The sequence below is a fragment of the Ictalurus punctatus genome, chromosome 2 (genome assembly GCF_001660625.3).
Source record: "Ictalurus punctatus breed USDA103 chromosome 2, Coco_2.0, whole genome shotgun sequence".
Lineage (NCBI taxonomy): Eukaryota > Metazoa > Chordata > Actinopteri > Siluriformes > Ictaluridae > Ictalurus > Ictalurus punctatus.
In genome coordinates, this window is record NC_030417.2 from 37,426,132 (window position 1) to 37,448,594 (window position 22,463).

The window sequence follows — 22,463 nt, forward strand, 5'->3', positions numbered from 1 at the left end:
AGACGCTGGATGGCTGGACTTTTCTATTGTAGAAGGAAATCCCTCCATTTTGTTTTGTCCCCCCCCACCCACCCAAAGAAAAAGAACGAGCGATGTAAACAAATCAGCTGTTGCAGCTAGAGCCGAGAGGTGATGAAGAAAAGGAAGAAGAGTGACAGAGGAAGAGAGATCGAGACGATGGGAAAGTAAGATTTTATTGCAAATGAATCCCTTTTTTTTTTTTTTTTCCCCCACGGACAGACGCCACACACGGATTTCCTGCGCCGGCGTGTTTACGGGACGAGTCTTTCGGAGAAGTGCGTGGAAGGAACGAAGTGCTCGAGAGTAACAAAAAGGAAGGAAGCAAGAAAAGGAGGGATAAAGGACGGGCTGGCTGGGCGGAGCGGTTGTGAGGGACGCGCGTTCATCTCTTCTTCTTCTTTACTTCTGCTCTTACTCTTCCTTCTCCTCGCCGTGTGTGATGACGTAGCAGATGTTCTTGTAGTCAACGTTGCCGGCCACATCTGGGGGGAAGGCGGCCCACAGGTTCTTCATCTGAGAGAGACAGACAGAGGGATTACATTTGCTTCTAAAAGTGTGTATAGAGAGAGTACAACGGGTTTAATTCCTTTACACAGCAGCTATTTCCCAATGATTGATTTAATGAATTAATTTTTTAAAACTTTTTAAAGAACGACGTGCTTTTTATCCGTTTATAGTTCCGCGTAACGTCATGGGACATTCGCAAAACAAGTTAATTCCCGTTCTCACTCACATTATAGCAGCATATCGAATAAACATTCGTTCGGTCACCAGTCTGTCTCTTTCACTTCCTTGAAAATCTTCAGTATGAGCGATTATGTGTGTTCTCCATTTATTATTAGACATGGATTAGGTGTGGGGAGTCGGCCGTACACGTTTCCGTGAACGAGCTGCTGTTCTAGAAAACGATTCGGAACGTCACGATCCAAAGGGGGTGAAAACTTTTGCACTCAACCGTACGTAGGAGGTAAGCTCGTACCCTGGTTGTATTTATAAATGCGCTATTTAGCACCGCTACTCTCCTACTTCTCGTGAATACGTTGGGTGAAATGGCGAACGTTAAGGCGTGTGTTTATCATTCCAGCTGTGGTCGAGCGGCAGATGTGCGGTGACGTTTTGAGCTCACCTCCTCTGCGGAGAACCTGTCGCACTGAGTGGTCAGAAGCTCCTCCAGGCTGCACAGACAAAATGAAAGTCGTTACACGATGTTATCTTTTACGCTTAAACCGTACGGTTTATAGCGTCGAAGCTACATTTACGTATTTATACTTACAACTGCTTCTTGATGGTTCCTGTGCCCTCGGGGTCCAGGACCTTGAAAGCGGCCACGATGACGTCCTCGGGATCAGCGCCTGGACACAGCGGACAAAGCCGTGCTCGTTGTATTGCGGTGTAGGTGTGTGTGTGTGTCCTGTTTACTGAGAGCTTGTACAATTTAATGGTGTGTGTGTGTGTGTGTGTGTGTGTGTGTGTGTGTCTCACCTTTCAGCTTCTCTCCAAACATGGTGAGGAAGACGGTGAAGTTGATGGGGCCGCTGGCCTCCTTGATCATGGCCTCCAGCTCCTCATTCTTCACGTTCAGCTGGCCTGCAGAGAGAGGGAGAGATGTAGAGAGGGAGGGAGAGAGAGGGAGAGAGAGGGGGAGGGAGAGGGAGGGAGAGAGAGGGGGAGACGGACATTAATCAACCCCCGAAGGCCTGAAAGTTAACACAAGTCACATTTTACTTATTTACTCCTTCCTCCCTCCGTCTGTCTGTCTGACATCCGTCTGTCTGTCTGTCTGACATCCGTCTGTCTATACATGTATCCATCTGTATGCGTCTTTGTCTACCTGTCTGTCTCTGTTTGTTTATCTGTAGCTTTGTCTTCTGTCAGTCTACTTTTGCTTTATTTGTCAACCTGCCTACCTGTCTGTCTACCTGTCTGTCTGTCTGTTTTCTCTCTGCCTAGGGTTAATCTCTGCCTTGCTCGCTCTCTCTCTCTCTCTCTCTCTCTCTCTCTCTCTCTCTCTCTCTCTCGCTCTCTCGCTCTCTCTCTGTCTGTCTACCTGTCTGTCTGCCCGTTTTTTCTCTCTGCCTAGGGTTAATCTATGCCTTTCTCTCTCTCTCGCTCTCTCTCTCTCTCGCGCTCTCTCTCTCTCTCTCGCGCTCTCTCTCTCTCTCTCTCTCTCTCTCTGTCTCTGTCTGTCTACCTGTCTCTCTACCTGTCTCTCTACCTGTGTTTTCTCTCTGCCTAGGGTTAATCTATGCCTTGTTCTCTCTCTATCTCTCTGTCTGCCTGTCAGACTGATTACCTATCTATCTACTAATATAGCTGTCTGTCTGTCTTCTATCTGTCAGCCTTATGTCTTAGAGTCTCTAGCTGTCTGTGAGTCTGTATCTTTCCATCTGTCTTTGTGTCTAGGTTTAATGTCTATGGTTTCTTTTTCTGTCTGTCTGCCTATCTGTACTACCTTCAGTCTAGCTTTCTCTCTACGTTTATTCTATGGCTCGTCTGTCTGTTTACGGACCCATCTATCCATCTGCCTAGACTTAGTCTACAGTTTAATTTGTCTGTCTGTCTGTCTACCCATCTGTCTATCTGCCTTCAGTCTCTAGCTTTCTCTCTGCATTTAGTCTATGGATTAGTCTATGGCTTATCTGCCTGTCTGTCTGTTCACCTACCCATCTGTCTGTCTGCTTAGAGTTATACTATTGATTCATTTATCTGTCTGTCTGTTTTTGTTTTTTTTCCCTCAGTTCAGTGTACAACTTGTTGTCCCTTTCTGTCTGTCTACTCCTCTGTCTCTCTCTCCATCCACTCGTCTGTGTTGTTCAGGTCACCTCCGTGTTCGGTTCTTACCCATTGAGGCCAACACGTCCCTCAGGTCGTCCTTGCTGATGATGCCGTCTCTGTTCTGGTCAATGATTGTGAAAGCCTGGCAAAGTTACAGGAGACGCAAGAAGTTTTTATTTATTTATTTATTTGTTTATTTATTTATTTTATTTTCAGCTCTTCTCTTGTCTGCAACTGTGTGCGTTTAAATCCATCAGGGTGTGTAGAGTGGGTTTTCGAACGCCACCTCTCTGCCCTTATGTCCTTTTTAAAACCTTATGAAACCCTAGTAGACCCTCAGGAGCTCAGAAAACAGCTGCGCACCCTTCAACCCTTCCTTCATCTCCTTCACACACACACACACACACACACACACACACACACACACACACACGCCGTTCAGTTTCTCAGTCAGCACAATATGGCAAATCAAATCCTACAGTAATGTCAGGAATCTCTTCATTAGTGGTGGTGTCACTTACACACACACACACACACACACACACACACACACACTGAGTTTCCTTACTTAGTTCATACACTAAAGACACATGATTAACCTCACACACACACACACACAATCTCTGTTATTATCTTTTGTTTTATTTTCAAACCCTACAGTCTTTAAAATAAAATACACCATACACAAGTTCAGTGAGTTTCACACAAATCTCAAAGCTGTAGCTGTAGCTAGCTAAAGGTTAGCTGTTTATACACTGCACGGTGACGGTAAAATGACACCGAAATGTCAGGAACATCGACATTTACCTCAGAAATGTTGGTAAAATACTCGGAAAAGATACCATACGACTCGATTTACCCTGACAGTTGGGTTTACACCGAGACGTCGCTCAGTTAGCGTTCGATGCTAAGCGTGACCGCAGTGTCATTTGACTCTTTTCTTGGTCATTTAACACCACGTCCGAGGTAAATGTGGACGTTCCTGACACTTCTGTCTCATTTCCACCGTCACCGTGCTGTGTAAAAAAGACCTAGCTAGCTACATAATTAGCGTCGAACGTTAGCTAGCTTCAGCCACACAACTGGGATTTGTGCTAATTTTATTTACTCAACTCACTGAACTTGTTCTGCCTCTTTATTAATCTCCATGCCTTTTCACTTTGTGTAAAAATAAATAAATGAATAGAATAAAAATAAAATAATAATACTAGCTCAGTGTTTGCCTCAGTCATTAGCTAACTTGGGCCCAAGTGCTAGCAACAGTGTTCTTTGACGACTTGAGAGAGAAAGTTAAATATGAATATCTGTAGGACTGAAGATTCTTTCTTCATTCATTTGCTGTCCTGTGTGTGTGTGTGTGTGTGTGTGTGTGTGTGTGTGTGTGTGTGTGTGCGCGCACTGAAGCCTGCAGCTTGAAGAACAGCTGAGTGTCCAAGAAGGTAGGAGAAATTTCTTCTAATGACATTCTTGTTTTTATTAGCATTAGAGGGAGAGTCATTTGATCTGTGTGTGTGTGTGTGTGTGTGTGTGTGTGTGAGGGAAAGAGAGAAGCCATAATTCATCCCTTATTCACACCCCAGTGATGGAGGCTAAAGATAGACACGGCTTGTCTTTCCTTTTCAAGAGAAACTTATTCAGGTGGCTAATTTATGAATTATTACACTTCAGCTCGTCCATTCACTAAACGATGAAATAAATTCAGGTATGTCTTCGTCAAAAGGCATGGTTTAACGGGTAACTAACTCCGACACATCGGTATATGTGTTGTGTCTTAAGTCTTCTTTGGATTTGATGTGTGTGTGTGTGTGTGTGTGTGTTTGGAGGCACCTCTTTGTACTCCTGGATCTGGCTCTGCTCGAACATGGAGAACACGTTGGAGGATCCCTCTCCTCCACCTGCCCTCCTCTTGGCCTTCTTGGGTGCCTGCAGGTGCACACGTCTCAGGTTTAATACAGAGGTCACACACACACACGCACAAGCATGCTTACTGTGTTTCTCACAAAGGGACACCAAACAGATGTTACAGATCTGCATCATTAACTACACACACATTTCCTCTGCTTATTCCCAAGAGAAAATCCAGCTTTAAAAAAAAAAATAAATAAAAATAAAAAATTTTTAAATAGATTTGACTAGTTTTCGAAACTATTTTCGTTTTATTTATCTATTTTCAACTTTTTTCCAAAAGATTACATTCTAAAAGTCACCAGCCGTCTCCGGAATATCCAAAACTATCAAAGACTAATGACTATCAAAGATAATAACTGCGTACGTTTCTAAACCTATTTAACATTTTATTCCGTTTTATCCGACCCCCCCCCCCCCCCCCCCCCCCAAAAAAAAATCAACCCCCAAAACGTTAAAGCTCACATGTCATACAAAATAATTATTCAGTGCTTAAATAAGATATAAAGACCGAGGTAAAGCTCTAAAAGTAATTCCAGCGCTCAAAACAATTCCTCAACTTAACAGCGAATTAGTGTGGGCCCGAGGACTCCTGCATTAGAACGGTCTTCTGCTCCTACTGAAAAGTTTCCGCACAGGTATAATTTCACTCCCTGTTGATGTTTCCTCAAAGGTATGATCGTGGTCCTCGTGCTCCAATTATACACCTTGATTGAGTTTTTAAACTTGTACTACATCCTCTAGCTAGAGTAACTTTTAAGTTTGTTGCCTTAAAGATACAGTTTAGTACCCTTTTCCTCAGAGGTTCTAGGTTGGAAAATAGGTCTGTTTAGAAAAGCAACTCAATTCTTTGGCTCGATTTATTGATGTATTTATTTTAGTAGTAGTACAAAAGTGCAGGTTAATTGAGCCTGACGTTTGTGTCCTTACTGTTTAGCTCAAATTCCTACGAATGCTAACGCGCCAGAGTGATGCCTTACGACGTCATACAAACGGACTTTTACGGGGGAAAATAAAAGTCCTCTCGCCTTAACCGTCACCGTTCCATACATTTTCACATGAGCCTCGCTGTAGTGTGACTTCTTATGAATTGTTATGAGCGTAAAAAAAATAAAAAGATTTCTAAATCAAAGAATGTCTGTCGTAAGAAATTGTTCATCCCGTCCCAGTTTGGCGAAGCGTACGTCCACGTGTACGAAAAAAAAAAGAATCCAACAATCCAAAAAAAAAGCGTTTAAAAAAAAAAAAAATCGATGCTTCAACGATGCTTCGAAGCAAAATTCGACATGTTCTTACTCACCATGTTGAGACGGTGTGTATGTGAAGTTTAAGAAGCTCAAAGAAGAGAAGACTATGTGAAGCCGCGTCTGGGCCTCGTCCCCCAGGGGGCTTATATACCTCCCAGTGTCCTCTAATTATAGTCCTGGCCTTAAGTTTGGCTTGACGCTGAGAAGATGGACTGGACGGATGGAGGGATAAGATTTTGGGGGGAAGGGGAAATGAAGGGACAGAAGTAGGGATGCTATCGCCTTACGCACTCTCCGAAATAGCCGCCGGTCTTGGAATGGGGGCCGAATCCGATCCTCCGATACAAAGTGGACTAATATGGCCATGACAGAAATGACCCAGCGTCCCCGTCCGACCGTGCGTCCACCCCGTCCCTCCTCCTTCGGACCCAGCCCTTCCTTCCTTCCTTTCACCTCTCCGTCCGTGTAATCCCTCGCCTGTATTTTTGGTCTGGGAATTTCACGTTGCCTTTTAGTGACGTGACGTTTCGTATCTTCGGCGTCTGAGCACTATGGGTTTATATTTTCACGCACAAAGTGCTGTGCGGTGCATCTCTATATCGTTAAATCTACATCAAGTATACAAAGATACACGGTCTATATATAGCTATATAAAGATATGTTGATAGAAGTAATACCTTGATGTACGGTATGTGTGTGTATACTGTACATATTTAAGTAAACGGATCTAAAGATATTATAGTGCACTCGATGTACATCTTTACAGTTGAGGGTTTTCACTTTAAATGATGATCAATTTGAGAATACGTCCAAAGAAGAAGGAAATGGAGAAATGTCTGTTGTGAAACGTTTAGTGAATTAAGGGATGTTAGGAACGACCGTTTTATCAGAACGTTATAGATCTCGGAGAAACTTTACCGCTGAGATTACGCACCGCGTACTTGTTTTACACTTAATACTAGCGCTGTCTATCCAACGAGTCTTCTGTCTGTACGCTTAATGGCTCGTTTAAAGATAAATTCGGATCTCGGAGCATGCAGCTGATAAATATCTTCAAAGTTTAGCTTTGCTTATTTAATTGCTCTGATCCGCTTCATCTCTGGCATGAAGACACAGGTGTTTTGAGTTGCTTAAGTGCAGGTGCTTAAGTTGACTTTCTTGGATATTACCAACTGTGTGCTTACACCTGCAATATTGTCATGTCTTTCCTCTTAGAGCAAGAGCTTTTCACTTTGAGGTGATAAAAAAAAAACTAACTGTAGACGGATGAGTTTATTTTGTGGATTTTTTATTTTTTTTTAAAAAGGGCAGTCGATTCTTTCTTTTAAAATGGGAAAGAGTTTAGACTCATGCTATAATAGTAATAATAAGGAGGCGAGATTCAAATCAACATTTAATTGTAGCTGAACGTGATGAGAATATTGAAGTTTATAATGATTAATAGTTATAAAGTTACACTTGACCATCATAATAATAATAATGTAGTCCTGGGATAATTTCAAGGTATTTCTTTACTATTCAAGGTTAACTTTTTGGGGTTTTTTTTGGCTAGTTTATTAAATAAATAAAAACCCTGTTGCTTATGAGAGAATTGTCTGTTTTAATTCACCTGAAAATCTAAAAAAATCAGACGTTAATTTAAAAGAATTTCTAGACGGATAGTGATCTATTCCCTGAGGATGATGTCTGTATTTAGTGGCCACTTCTTAAGTGTGTCCCAATCAAAAATAGGTTTAATGCCTTTCCCAGTATAGAGACGCAGACGAAGATCCCTCCTATGGCTGTGTCCATATTCAGGGTCTCTCTCTCTTTCTTTCTCTCTCTCTCTCTCTCTCTCTCTCTCTCTCTCTCTCTCTCTCTCTCTCTGAGTGAAAGTTGATCTGTGGTAGTGTGAAGCCGGGCACAGCTGTGTGTGCCAGTGAGGATTAGCTGAGACAAACGAACGAAGGGAATATCAAGGAGAGATGGTGACGACTGCAGGAGTTCCTCAGGGGTGTGTTTTGGGGGTTTTATAGTTGTGTGTGTGTGTGTGTGCAGGGAAGCAGCTGAGAGGCACCTAAAATAGCTAAACAAACTGCTTGTGAGTCTCTTTGTCTTCTTTCTCCTTGATGTGACTTCACTGTACTGGAGGTTTATGGTCGTCGTGTCCCTCTGTAACTAACTACGGCTCGGTCTGGAGTGCAACGAATCGCGTGTGATGATTAGTGCATTGACCATGCAAACGTTTCAAAATAAAAATAGCTATCTACTGGATACTTAGCACGTCGACTTTTTATAGCTGATGTAACGTAAGGTAGAACAGGATGCTTTCGGGATTTCTGAGAGGAATTTTAATGAATATTCGTAAATGCTAATAATCTCCATAGCAAAAGCTAGCTAGCAGGAGAGCATGAGCTGACTTGTTAGGATTTCTGAGAGGAATTTTAATGAATATTTTCTGTATAAATGCCACTAATCTCCACAGGTCAAACTAGCTAGGAAGATAGGATTTGTGAGCCAATCTTTCAGTATTTCTGACAGGAATATTCATAAATGCTAGTAATCTCTATAGCTGAAGCTAGCTAGTTAGAGTACACAAGCTAATTTGTTAGGATTTCTGACAGGAATTTAAGTAATATTCATAAATGCTAGTAATCTCTATAGCTGAAACTAGCTAGTTAGAGTACACAAGCTAATTTGTTAGGATTTCTGACAGGAATTTAAGTCATTCTACGGATTTGAATCACAATTTTTACTATAAAAGTATCTAATGATAAGATAACTGCGCTAATTAATTCAGGTATTTATAGACCTCTTTTCTCATACACATTAAAACACTCAATCTTTATTTACCTCTGAAAGAAAGACACAACTGTGAACTTTATATAAAGTTTAGTAATATTTTTTGTGACATTTTATTTGTATGAGGTAAAAAAAAAAAAAAAAAAGGTGGTTTACAGTCACATCATTTTTTTAAAATAAAAATAAAAATAAAGAAATTAATGAATGTCATAAAACTGAACGAATTAGTTTCATTCATATTTTCAATTTGTTTAAGTGAATGTTTTAGCAGGAAAACCTCAACTGATAAACCGTATTCAGAGTGAATAGCGCCCCCTGTTGGCCATTAAAATCTTCGCACTTTGCTTGCACCATAAATATTATTATATACAGTCTATGGCTTGAACTTCAGACTTTAACAGCCAGTTATATTTATACAGCTCATCTTAAACTGCATATGATGATTACATTACTGTAGAACAGAAATAAAATACACTATACATGTACAGATATATCCGCCAATCTTTCAATAACAGTCTGATCAAGAAAGGCATAAAGCTACAGACTAAAGAGTGTGAAGTAGCAGGTTAGAAGGAAACCTTAATGATGCACATACAGTTTATCAAGCGTCAAATACGAGGTATTTTACCTGCAGGTAAAATACTTACAGGTACAGAAGAGTTCTGAGTGCTGCCTGGTTTAATAAACGTAATACTGTAGATTAAAGGAATCTTCTTTCAGTGGTACCTGTTATATGGAGCAAATCCAAACTTGGTTAAAGGAGCGATTTAATGTATGGAAATATGTCATTTCCATAATGTAGACAAACATCCAAGACATGTTTGCGAAAGTTTGTTTTGAGCTGCAAGGTCAATAACAACTGATTAATGGTTATAGCTACCGATTTAGCACCGTACAAACCGCATGCCTAATTCATTACACACTCTCGCTCTGAAATATATATGCATCGTGAACATTTTTTTTTTTTAAAACACCATATGAAAATATTCAGTCCCAAATGTCCAAGCGTTGTGTTCTTAACTGCTGCTACGTTTACAGTAATTAGTCCCTCCCTGGAATTTATTAACATTTAACGAGCCATGAATTTCACAGTTAATAAACCACGAGTAGTTATGACAACTAAATGAGCACCTGTAGTAATTGACATTTGTTTAGATGTTAATGAAATACACCTGCACTGACTGACTCTTCAATCCTATTCAATAACTAAAAATAAGTCAGGGTAAAAGAGCAAAAAAAAAAAAATTCAGTTACAGTATGTTCAGTATGTAAATGTTGAGAACTTTCTGAACTCTGGTCTACAGGTATAACCTGTTCATTAAGGTGTTCCTGTCAGTCACTGTGTGCTTACTTGTACTCATTGGTTAATGCAAGTGTTGATTATTTGGCATATTTGGTTTATTATTGAAAAAAAAAAAAATCGATTAATGTCTCGGGACGTTCCGAGCTCAACGGGTGCTGTTTTCACGTCATGTACTTTCTTACATTGCCATGTGTCTTTGGTATCTATTTTGGTTCTCTCTTCGCACCAGTTCTGCCTTTGGTTTGTTATCCTATTGTGATCACCTATTCTATGTTCAGTCCTTGATTTATTTGTCTATTTATACCCTCTTGTATCAGTATTTTTGTGAGGGTTTTATCATGCATTTATTGTCTTATAAAGTCCATGTAATGTTCTGAGATATATCTGTATCTTCCAGGTTTTCCCCCTCACCTGTCTCGTTGTGGATTATGGATTGCCCTGGTTTAATGTTGCCTGCTGGTGCTCTGAGCTCTGCTTGGACCCCTGACGCCGCTTCACGAATTACGCTCAATAACTTAAACGTTTCGGTTTACGCACGCGTGTCATGCCTTGACTCGTTGCATGTTATGTACTGTAAGTTTGAGTGACTTTGTTAATCTTACTCATGGTGTATTAATGCTGAAGTTCATGGTTAGTTCATGTTAACTATTGTGTTAAGTAATGTCCGTTAAGGGAACCTGAACAGCTTTACCAGGTCTAATATATGTCTTGGTTTACTGTAGTATGGGGTAAGAAGAAAAATGAACTCGTGTCCTGGTTTGAATTGGTTAATCGTCGCATTTCCAGTTTCCTCTTCTGTTTTGGGAACCAAAATCTAGAAGTGGCGAGTGGTCAGGCATTCAGAACAGGAAGAGAGAGAAATCTTTAGGACCGTTTACCATAAAGGCCGCAGCGCAGCTAGAACCTCTACCCGCTTCCTTAGTATCACTTTCTCTTTTCTGTTGCCTGAGAATACTTCGGCTGAACCTCATCTGCAATATTTAAAGCGTTCTGTAATCGTGACTCGCGGAATAAAAGAGAGGACGTACACAGCTTGGCGTAAAAATCTGAGTGGATTGGTTATCGAACGTTCTTATCATTGAAGAATCTGAGACAGATCCGGCGTGTGAAGAACGCAGGGAAGTTAAATCAGCCTAGATCGATAAGATCCTCTTCGATATGGCCCGCCTCTTGCTGTTTCTTCTTCAGCCAATCAGCTCTCACCTGCTTCACCTCGTTTCCGTAAAACTCGTGCAGTTTGACAAATTCGTCCATCGGGTCGAATCCCACTAAAGGCCACTCGCCGTACTTGGGGGCGGGGCCGTTTAGAGGCGTGACGTGGGCGTTTCTTTTGGGCCAGTGTTTCGGTGATCGTTTATTAACCGCTCTGATTGGCACAGATGGAGCGTGGTGGGTTTGGTGGCCAGGGTAGGCGTGGCTCGCACTGTAGCTTCTCGTCTCTCTGTGTGTCGGCGCAGAACACTGAGCCAAATACGGCGATCCTGCGTAGAAAGCGGCGATGACCGAGCTGGACATTTTCATACGGGAATCTGTCGATGTGGAAGAATTGCAGAGGCTTTTCCCTTCTTTAGCTTCTGTTTAAAAAAGAGGGGGAATAAAAAGAGAATAAATTCCAGATCAATATGCTCTTTATGGGACCATGTGAACTTTAGAGCTGGATCTTTATCTCAGGAGCCTTAACCCAAGAATGTCAGCTCAGCCATTAAAACTAGGAATTTAGGCCAGGAAGAGAAATTTTCCACACAAACTTAAACGCAGAGCCTTTATCCTGAAAACATGAGGCCATGAACTTTAGCTCACCTTTATCCCAAAAACTGTATCTCTAGAACGTTATCCCAGGAACGTTATCCCAGGAACGTTATCCAATTCAATTCAATTCAATATTTGTATAGCGCTTTTTACAATAGACATTGTCTCAAAGCAGCTTTACAGAAATATCAACATGGTATACAGATATTAAAGGTGTGAATTTATCCCAACTGAGCAAGCCACTGAGTGGCAGGAACGTTATCCCAGGAACGTTATCCCAGGAACTTCAGCCCAGGAACTTCAGCCCAGGAACTTTAACCTAAGAACTTAACCAAAGAATTTTAGCCCTATAACTTTAACCCAGAAGAACTTGCATCCAGAGACTTTAGCCCAGGAGCTTAAACCCCAGGAACATTAGCTCAGGATCTTTAAGCCCAGGAATTTTGCCCAGGAACTTAAACCCTGAAACAAAACAAGAACAGTAAGTTCTAGTACTTTAGCCCAAGAACTTAAACCCAAGGAATTTCAGCTCAGGAATGTTAGGTCAGCAACTTTAGCTCAGAAACCCACAAATTTGAAACCCAAAAATCAGCTACAAGCAGACGTCAGACTACATGGTATTACTACAGTTATCCCAAGGCTCTCGTTTATTGCTGACCTTGGTAAAGTTGTGCGAGGTCTCTGACAAGAAGTGAGATGTAGATGTGGCTGGCTGACAGGAGAGCGTTCACCCAGCTCTTTTGGCTCGGCTGATCGTCTGCGGCGAGCTGATAGGAGCGAAGTCCCGGGCCGGTGAACACCAGAGAGAACGAGACCTCCGAATCTCCGGTTTGAACGACGCAACCCTCGAGCACGATCACGCCGATCAGGCCGCGGTCGGCCGGGCGCTCCTGATAGAACAGCAGATTCCCCTTCAGGACAAACCAGCGGCGCAGGTACGACGTGTTCCTCCCTCTCTGAACGCACGGGAAGAGAAGAACATTCGTCAGGTCGATAGATAAACGCATTTGTTTTCCTGACAAAGAACGAGACGACGTTACTGTAAAGAGTCGGGATGTTTGCTTTAGTAACTTCGAGAGAGAAGAAGGCTGGAGAGAACATGACTTTATAGCTGCTATAATATAAATAATACAGGAAGTAACCCGTTTCGTCGACATTCAACGACATGTAACTGTAAACGAATAAAACGTGTCCTCCTTTAATAAAGTGTTTTACCGAATAGCAGCATGTGAAGCGGCTTTTAGGTCGTAATAAATCTGACACTCTGCAGTTTTAGTATCATCTTGCAATCTGAGCTAGATTTCCCACCCCAAAACACTGCTCGGTTCACATATGCACACATTTCTGACTTACATTTTCTTCGATTAGCTTTGATTTACTACGCAAGAAAAAGCGCATTTCTGTTGGAACGTACCACAATTTTATTCTAGCTGAAAATTACCAAGTAAAAAAAGCTTACTGAATTAAAATATATGCAAACCTCCAAGAGAGGAAGAAAAAAAACAAACGCGGTGCTAACCTGGTCGGTGTTGTGTGTGAGCGCGTCTCTGTCTCTGTCTTTGTGGCTGAACTGATAGAAAGTGAGAGAAGACGCCCGAACTTATAACCACGTCCGCGGCTGACGTATTATCGCTATGGGATTTTGCAGTGTAAAGTGAGGAGGTTATTACAGGACGTTTCCTCTGCCAACGGTTACCAAATGTCACGTGGGGCATGACGGAAGAGTCCATCAATTATTGCGTAAGACCTCGTTCTGAAAACATACCCACCCTTTAATACGTGCCAGAGCTATTGAGCTATGATATGGAGGAGAGCAGGTTTTTCCACATATGTAAACTGCAGAGAGGAAAGTACAAGGTGTGATTTATAGTCATGCACGAGACCTCAATTGTAAATTTAGCTTGGTTTAATTAATTTAAAAAAAAAAAAAAAAAACAGGACGGTAACGGGGGCGACCGATCACACTCGTACACGTCCGTGCTAATTACAGACCCGACGGATTAAAGTGATAACGCAGCCAAAAAGAAATCTATACAGTCGTTCGGTTTGACGTGTTTTAGTTTTTGCACGTTTACAGCCTCCAGTTTAGCGTCGTGCAAAACCGCACGTCTTGTATAAGAGAACGTCGTTCTGACGGGAGTCGTCTCGCGTGTAATTCGAGTCGCTAAGCAGGACGTGACACACAGTTGAACCTTTTTATAAAGATATCCCTCTTTATCCACCGGTGAGGTGCAGGACAGGTAGTGGGTTAAGATTCTGCGGTGGATCTTCATCACAGCGCCGCCTGGATCGTGGGAACTTTACTGGAAATGAACAAAAAAACAAACAAACAACAACCATGGGATGAAGACGATTAGTGCGGATTAATACAGATGCTTCATGTTAGGGGTTCACAGACTGGAAATTCCACTGGCATTTTGAAGTACAGATTTCTTTTATAAAACATAACCTAGATATTTCAACATCAGGCTCATTTTTTCGAAGTGTGTACTATAATACTTTGGACGCGTAGAGCTTTTTCCTCTATTCCTGAACTTTATTATTAGTTTTAGATCACGTGAACCGTCCAACATTCAAGTCCCTGTGGATGAGCCGTTACTATAGAAACGATAACGTATCGGAACGAGCGCGTTAATATAAACCTGCGATTATCGTGTGCAGCTGCACTACTGTCAGAGCTGTTGTCCTAGAGGATTCGTCAGCACCTTCTGACCAATCAGAATCCAGCATTCAACAGCGTTGTGGTGTAATGTACAATAACTAAACACTGTGCATTTTATCCACATCCACAAAAACAAGGGTTACGTCATAACTGTTCGCTGAATCTGAAAACAAAATAATGACCAAGTAATACCATTAAACATCATCAGTATTATTGATTTATCTGTAACTATACACAGAGGTAGTAAAAATAGGACATTATAAAAAAATCAGTCAAGTAACTGCAGCATGCTTGAGTCATAACAGTAGATATAGTAAAGATTTATCATAGCGTGTGTTTCTCTATTTCTATGTGTTTTATATTTAATTATATATTGATTCATTCCTACAATGTTGAACTAGTGTTAAACCATGAATTAACGCTCAGCCTATCGTATACGTCCACAAAATGAGTCAATTCAACACAGTGGGAATTAATGTGCAGGAATCTTAGTCTGTAAATAACTTGGAGCGCTATTTACAGCTGTAATCAAAATTATTCAACCCACTACTGACCCAGAAGCACAAGAAAAGTCGCTCAAAATCATATAAATAAGCCACAGAAGATCTGGGATTCTGTTCTGTGGAGCGAGGAAACAAAACTGGGACTTTTCGGCACGACGGATCAGCGGTATGTCTGGAGGAAGAAGAATGAAGAAAGAACACTCTGTCCAGCATGGTGGAGGCTTAGTGATGCTCTGCGGCTGCTCTGCATCCTCTGGCACTGCAGCGTGTGGAAGGCGAGATGGATTCATTGAAGTATCAGGAAATCCTAGGAGAAAACATCATGCTGTCTGTGAGGAAGTTGAAGCTTGGACGTCGTCGGACCTTCCAACAGGACAACGATCCCATGCGTACCTCAAATTCCAGCAAGGCTTGGTAGCAGAAGTCGTCCTGGAAGATTCTACAGGGCCGTCACAGTCACCTGACTCGAACGCCGTAGAAGATCTCTGGTGGGATTTGAAGAATGCGGTTGCAGCACGCAAACCCAAGAATATTACTGAACTGGAGACCATTGCTCATGAGGAACAGGAGAAGATTCCTCAGGAACACTGCCAGAAGATCTGCATCTCGTTTACAGAAGGTCATAACAGCAAAAGGACGCTCTACTAAGTATTAAAGATGCTCGCCATGAAGGGGGTGAATAATTTTGAAACTGGAGAAATCTTTATAAGTTTCATTTTCAGTTGAATTTGAGGAAACCGCTTGAAGCTTTCGTCGTGTCCAACTATTTCAACCGCTCTTGTTTGGTTTGTTCATCGCAAACAGCCGAAAGTCTGTCATTTTTTTTTTGGCAATAAATCTCATTTGCACTGGCGGCCGAATAATTTTGATCGCGACTGTAGAGAGATATTTTTACTCCTTCTTATTTGTGGTATATTGTGAGTTTATTCTAGGCTACACTTTTAAAGTCTTGTCAACTGTTAAGTCTTAGTCGTCCCCGTTTCTCTCGAGTTGGGGCTGTCGTGACACCAAATTTCCCCTTGGGGATTTAAAAAAAAAGAAAAGAAAAAAGACTACTCTCTCTAATTCAACAATTTCCTTCAAAGTGAAAAATATTTTAGCTCATACATTTATTGACTTCAGAGATATTACAAATATTATCTTCTCTATACTAATGAACACCGGTCCCTGTTCACATATCGGCACCTGAATAGCTACATCTCTCATTAAATTATACATTAATAGACGAATTTATTTTATATATATATATATATATATATATATATATATATATATATATATATATATATATATATATATATATATATATATATAATGGAATGCTTTGCCCATAATGTAATTTAATATACATTTAAGGCTCATGCCTTTGAACTGAATGGAAATTACCTGGATGGTCCCTTTAACAGAACATCCTGATAGTTTAAACTTACCTGTATTATTGTCCTTATGCTCTAAATATCCTTCAAGGTCATTTTCAGACTTTAAAAGCGTCAGTTCGGGTCGTTCTGTGCTCTGCTCATGACACGTTTGCCCCAAACAAGCAGGAGATAAACAATAAAGATATTTTCAGGTTTCATATTACCGGCGTTCTGACTTCACCTGGCCGAATCCCAAATAGCTGTCTGTTGACTATGTAGTGCACTAGGTAGGGCGTAAAGCGCCGTTGTGTCACACACTATGGGGTGCAGTAGTGTAGTGGTTACGGAGTAATTCAGGACTTGACTCGCCTCTCGAGCAGAAACCTGTGTTGAAATATAAATAAACGCGTCCGATTCCGACCCAGTTCCTGGTAACCAAAAACCGCTACACCGCGACGGCTGTTAGCCAGGCGGCTAACGGTGTTTCATAAACCAGCTATTCTTCCGTTTCTGAGCGTTTTTACACGCATATATTTCAAATAAATACATTTAATAAGAAGTAGTTTCTCTCATAAATAAGGAGTTAAGTTTCTGTGTATGCTAACGTATCAGTACGTCAGTAAAGTTGTTGCCATGGTGACCAAAACTGAGGAAAGGGAGGCATGTAGCATGTAGTCCGTCAAAAATAATAAATTTAATAAATAAATAAATTTAGCCATCGATTTTGGTAGTACAAACCCGTTAGTGTTATGTTACCTCACAATATTTAAAAAAACAGACATGAGACATGCATGTTAAACAAGAAATAAATGTCATAAATCCCGAAACTGAACATATTCAAGATGGAGAACTGTAGGCGTTTGCGTTACTATATAGCGTACGTCAGTGTAGATGATGCGCAACTTTATCTGAACAAAGACTAACAAAAAAGGTTAAAATTGTACATTTTATTGGCCAGTTTTGGATTTTCTAATCAGGATGCGTTTCAAATGAGACTCTGTGGAAAGACGAACACGACACACTTCCCTGAACGATTAAAGTTGTGAGAGATCATGATGGGAACAGCACACTGAGCTAAATGTAAAAGCTAGCGCTTTACTTTAAGTAACAATTTAGAATATAACGTCAATGTAAATATGACACATTCGTCTAATATTTCAATATTTTCCTTCAGATGTCTCGATAAATTACTTTTAAAAGGTCCGGGTACGACTGAAATTAGCTACACCGTAATTACAAACTAGCTAGCAATGAAGCTAGGACACTGTTAGTATTTTATTTATGAACAATATAAAGAAAAATAACAGTGCATAATCATCTAATATGTGAACATTTCCCTTAGATATATTCTTAAATGACTTTTTAAAAGATTCCGTATGACTGAGATTGCACTGTAATCACAAACTAGCTAGCAATGTAGCTAGGGACTGTTTGATTAGTACTTTTTTAATGAACAATATGAAAGGATAATAACAGTGGAAGTATGACCTACTTATTTGAGAGATCTATAATGCCTCAGATGTGTTGGTAAATATATTTTTTTAAATGATTGGGTGTGCCTGAGATTGCACTGTAATCTCAAGATAGCTACCAATTAAGCTACACTGCCGGGGGGGACAAACAATAGAAACCATCACAGATATTCCAGTGGTTTCCACTACAAATACCATTACAAAACATCATCTAACCATTACCATAATTGGTCCTTAATGGTATCCACTAGATATAACATGCCACCAATAGAAGGCAACAAATTACCAGTAGAGATCCACAGGGTTACAGTTTCCATTAAAACCATTACATTTCCCATTATAACCAATCAAAACATTGCAAATTCTATGAGGGTTTCTATAGTGTGGTGTGTTTTTCCCCAGCAGGATAGATAGCTGTTAGTACATCATGAACATTACAAAAGGACAAATGACAGCAGAACCATAAAATAATAATAAAAATAATTTAAAAATAAAAAATTATTTACTTTATATGTATATTAAAATACTTCTTTCTTTCTTTTTTTTTTTTTTTCTTTTTTTTTTTTTTTAAAGATTCTGTATGACTGAAAGTGCACTGTAATTGTAATGAATAAATGTAATTGCAAACTAGTTAGTAAGTGTTATGTAAAGGAAAACGACAGTATTCAGCTGATAAATCTGTATTTCCCTAAGAAAATAAATAAGTCAAATTTATAAAGACTTGGTACTATGGCACTACAATGTAATTCCGTTTAGCATCAAGTGCTAATCCAACTTGAGGAAATTTTGACCTCTGAAGTTGTAAAATTGTAAACAGTGGGCCGTTCCCGTGGTATCTTCTCGGAAACTTGTTGGACTCATGACTGGATTTGATTAATAGCATAATACTAGTGTCAGTTTTAGTGGAGTTTGTATTTATTTGCAATACTAATAAACATGCCCTTTTTGTATTGGGCAAACGGGCATTTTATTTCAATATGTATATACACATCCTTTCTATGTAGACCTACTAACTGATATGCTTCCTATATGACACAGAAATGTGTGAAGAGAGAGAATGCAAGAATTTTACTTACACTTCTTGAAGATTTGGATAGGGTTGTTTTGTTTAGTTTCTTTTTTTGGCTGAAACTCTTCTTCTTCTCTGCCTTATTGTACTTATGTTAATTTTTTAAAAAAATTTGTACCGTATTGTGTAATTGCCTTATAGTAGTGACAATCTTCTGTTCCTTTTCCGAAGTAAAAACAATTGTCTATTACGTATACATGCATAAAATATACAATAAAAGAAAGACGCTCGAGAACAGCAGCACCATTTATGCGTGTGTAAAATAGTATTTACAGTAGCTGTGATGAGGCAGCAGGTTATCGTGGGTCGGCCCCGTGACTGAAAGTCACTTATTCACTTTCTCAGTTCCTTTTCTTGAAAGTTTTTCTTGACAGACTTTCACTGTCACCACCTTGGGAAAAAAAAAATAGAAATGGTCTTTTCAGTTTTTCTCTTAAAATAAGATGCTAATTTCCTCCAATTCTTTTTAGGTCGGCCGTGTACATGAACTGTCAGATAAATGCAGACTCAACTTCATCCTCACACACTGATGAAGTTAAAAGTTAAAATGAACTGAGACTCCTCCTCGTGTGATACGACATCCTGTAACGATCAAGTAGTAAAAATGAAACGGTAAAGGGTGTGCAGTGTGCGCGGTATAAAATAAACGATGACCTGTAACTATAAGTGCACAAATAAGAATTAAATAAAATATTTCAAATACTTTTTAAATAATGACATGACCTATAAACACAGGAACGTTATTTTTTTTAAAAGTTCTTTCACATGCTTTTTGTTTACGAAGCATTTCTCCACACAGTGTAATTACAGACGAGTGTGCAATCATTTGTGAAGAGTCATTTACTATTATTTATTTGGCAGACGTTTTACTGAGCTATGTGTGGCTCAGTATTTTTACGGGTTTACGCTTGTGATGGGAAGTTTTATAATCGGGTTTGGGTGTGTTCTCTAATTAACTGCAATACTTCCAGGAACAGGTGCATGTGAGATCACGTGACATTATAATTGCACACAGGTCGACTCCTTTCAACTAATTATATGATTTCTGAAGGCGATGCGTTGCACCAGGACTAATGCAGGGGTTTTGCAACAATATTGGGGGGGGGGGGGGGGGGGGGGGGGTGAATACTTATGTAATCACAATTATTGCATTTTGATTTCTTTTATTTATTTTTAAAATGACTGCAGATTTGGGCCAAAACGTGTCATGTGACGTCATCACAACAAAATTGCCCTAAGTACATGTGTGAATGTGTTTCAGCTGTTCAGTTGTAATCAGATCACTCAAAACAGATGTTAATACCAGATGTTACCAGGAGCAGTGTCTGCTCAATACGTCTCCCATTTCAATCAAAAAATGGATTCAGAAATGCGCAATGGGAGTCAATGGCATGTTGTCTACTCATTGGTTCTCACTCTGTCTACATACCTTCTCTCTCTCTCTCTCTCTCTCTCTCTCTCTCTCTCTCTCTCTCTCTCTCTCTCTCTCATTATCTCTCGTCCAAAACACATTCTTAGGATTACAAACAACTTAATGCATTAATTCTGTGCCATTGCCTCACCAGTCCATTCATTATAACTCTGTACGAGGATTCAAAGAAAACACACTCCAAAGAAAATGTTCTTCTGATCATTAGTGTTCGAAATGTTCCTGAAATCTTCTTGTCCTTTCTTTTAGACAGAGATGTCCCTGTATCCCCAGCATTGAGAGGATTCATCTTTCGATCCCCAGAAGAACTCCGCTCACCTCGGCTGACTGTGGAATTTTAATCGAAGGTTATTGATTTTATTGTCGGGTTTTTTAAAATCTGAAAGAAAGTATATGCTGTCCTGTGCAGCTGTCATTAGCAGCAGCAGCAACAACAACATTGTAAACCCTAATAACTAATTTTAGTAAATTCATTGCCTGAAATGTCTTACGTTTTGAAACCTACTTTTTATTATTATTTATGTATTTACTTTTACAGATGTTTGTAATGCTATACTGTGTTGAACGCGTGCATGTCTGTGAGTTTCACACACAAACCAAAGGTAGCGATCACTTAAAAGCAATGCATTGCTGTAAGTTAAGTTAGAGTAATACCTCCATCACCTCCAGAATCATCTGATTTCCCATCTGAGCTTTCTGTGAAGGGAGACTCAGATTCCTCGGCAGTCTCGCTGCAGAGAGAGAGCCCGTTGTCTGCTGAATCCAACACACCCCCCTTCAACACGACAAAATGACGGACGGTCGCGCAATACTTGGTCTAGCTTGTCATAAACAGGAAAACTTGTTCCGTCAGCTCTGGTAGATTTGCTGCTGCTGCTGTCCTTGGCTTTTCTGTATAGCAGCTTCGGGTGTTTAATTTTGCGCTGGCACTGTAGTCCGGTTCAGCTGTAGCCATTTCATTCATTTTCTGAGCGATAGACTCGTACGCCGCCCGGTTGCGATAGGGGTCGTCCAGTTTTCTTTGCACAAAGTCCTCGATTCAACTAGCGACCAGACATCTTGTGTCGCCGGAGTTCCAGCCACAGACATCACCTTCATCCGTCATCCTAGTGGTCTTTGTATGCGCTGCTATCCTTTTATCCGTTCAGCGCCAAACAGTCTCGCACTGAGACTACGTAGCTTCCAATTTGAACAACGGCCGTCCTTCATCGCTTTTTGTTTGTTTGTTTATTAATTACAGCGTTTATAACAGTGCGGAACAAAACAGATGTGCATCCAAATATATATATATAATAAGTCGCATACCAGATATACAATACACTAAAGAAAAAACACAAAAGGTGCAAACGGATAAACAAACGAACATAATACCAATAAACAAACAAAGTCTTTAAGAGGAAAGAGAGTCTTATGCGATTTAGCATTGCTTGCTAGCGGAGATACTCGGAGAATAGTGTTTAATCTCTTCTTTAAAAACCGTTGGTTATCTCATTCACTATTGTGAATGTGAAACTTGGCTAATGATGAAAAGACTGATTAAAAAAATATTAATTTAGCTTTTTTTTTTCCCCCACGCAATATAAAACCAAGTAGTACATCCTTCTCATAAAAGGGGGTGGAGCATCACAAATATTCTGACAAATTAAAAAAAAAAAAAAAAAAAAAAAACACTATAAAGCACCACGCTATGAAACTCACCTGTCCTGCTGCATTTAATTTGATTTTTTTTTTTTCGTACTTTTATTTGTCTGAATATTTATGGTTATTCTTTCCTTGTTTATAAGGACGTGAATGTACGAGCTCGGCATGGACGTCTTAGCCCGTTATTCCTAAAGTAAACAAACAAACAAAACACTATAAAATGTTATGGAAACGTTATTAAACTTGCCTGCCCACTGTTAAATGCAAATCCTGCGTTTTATTTGAACTTTTATCGTTAAATAAAAGGCTAGATGTTAAGGCACAAGGCTGGTATTATGAATAGTATGGAGTAGAGTGGTCTAAACGTCCAACGTTTTTGCCACGAGGGGGAAAAAAAACAACAGCCAATCAGATGACGCGCTGGACGCGCTGGACAGGACGACGTAGCTACGAGGTTTTACTGCGAAATCATTTCCTAACAAAAATGTGGTGGATTAAACCTCCTACCTACTCGCGATTGTGAATGTAGCTGAAAATTTCCACGAACG

General features: G+C 40.1%; 2 protein-coding genes and 1 long non-coding RNA gene across 6 annotated transcripts; 1 reads left to right on the plus strand and 2 right to left on the minus strand.

Annotated features, from left to right (window-relative positions):
• Window positions 1-211: 211 nt before the first annotated feature.
• On the minus strand, window positions 212-6,053 carry mylpfa (myosin light chain, phosphorylatable, fast skeletal muscle a). Its single transcript, NM_001201209.1, has 7 exons — window positions 6,002-6,053; window positions 4,624-4,719; window positions 2,863-2,938; window positions 1,504-1,608; window positions 1,295-1,373; window positions 1,148-1,196; window positions 212-534 (listed from the first exon to the last, which is right to left on the minus strand). Exons 1-7 carry the CDS (start codon window positions 6,002-6,004, stop codon window positions 433-435), a joined length of 510 nt encoding a protein of 169 aa, NP_001188138.1. The 5' UTR covers window positions 6,005-6,053; the 3' UTR covers window positions 212-432.
• LOC108276010 (uncharacterized) lies at window positions 4,618-21,942 on the plus strand. Its single transcript, XR_001814816.3, has 2 exons — window positions 4,618-4,740; window positions 20,524-21,942. It is a non-coding gene; the product is annotated as an uncharacterized LOC108276010 (long non-coding RNA).
• pheta2 (PH domain containing endocytic trafficking adaptor 2) lies at window positions 8,909-19,101 on the minus strand. Of its 4 annotated transcripts, none has more exons than XM_017487240.3 (4): window positions 18,853-19,101; window positions 13,974-14,084; window positions 12,440-12,737; window positions 8,909-11,606 (listed from the first exon to the last, which is right to left on the minus strand). In XM_017487240.3, exons 2-4 carry the CDS (start codon window positions 14,052-14,054, stop codon window positions 11,161-11,163), a joined length of 825 nt encoding a protein of 274 aa, XP_017342729.1. In that variant the 5' UTR covers window positions 14,055-14,084; window positions 18,853-19,101; the 3' UTR covers window positions 8,909-11,160. The 4 variants fall into 4 exon arrangements, with proteins under 4 accessions (XP_017342729.1, XP_017342739.1, XP_053534048.1 ...); XM_017487250.3 differs by lacking the exon at window positions 18,853-19,101 and adding an exon at window positions 16,377-16,912; XM_053678073.1 differs by lacking the exon at window positions 18,853-19,101 and having other exon boundaries at window positions 13,974-14,098.
• Window positions 21,943-22,463: the final 521 nt, after the last annotated feature.

What these genes read in the sequence shown, in the direction of transcription:
- mylpfa (NM_001201209.1), bottom strand. An exon ending in GGACGTGTTGGCCTCAATGG is followed by an intron (nt 1,609 to 2,862) that starts GTAAGAACCGAA and finishes CTCTCTCTGCAG; the next exon opens with GCCAGCTGAACGTGAAGAAT. An exon ending in GGAACCATCAAGAAGCAGTT is followed by an intron (nt 1,197 to 1,294) that starts GTAAGTATAAAT and finishes TTGTCTGTGCAG; the next exon opens with CCTGGAGGAGCTTCTGACCA.
- pheta2 (XM_017487233.3), bottom strand. Translation starts at nt 13,511, where the DNA reads ATGGACTCTTCCGTCATGCCCCACGTGACATTTGGTAACCGTTGGCAG. An exon ending in TCACACACAACACCGACCAG is followed by an intron (nt 12,797 to 13,300) that starts GTTAGCACCGCG and finishes GTTCTTTGTCAG; the next exon opens with GAAAACAAATGCGTTTATCT. An exon ending in CCTCGCACAACTTTACCAAG is followed by an intron (nt 11,607 to 12,439) that starts GTCAGCAATAAA and finishes TTTTTTAAACAG; the next exon opens with AAGCTAAAGAAGGGAAAAGC.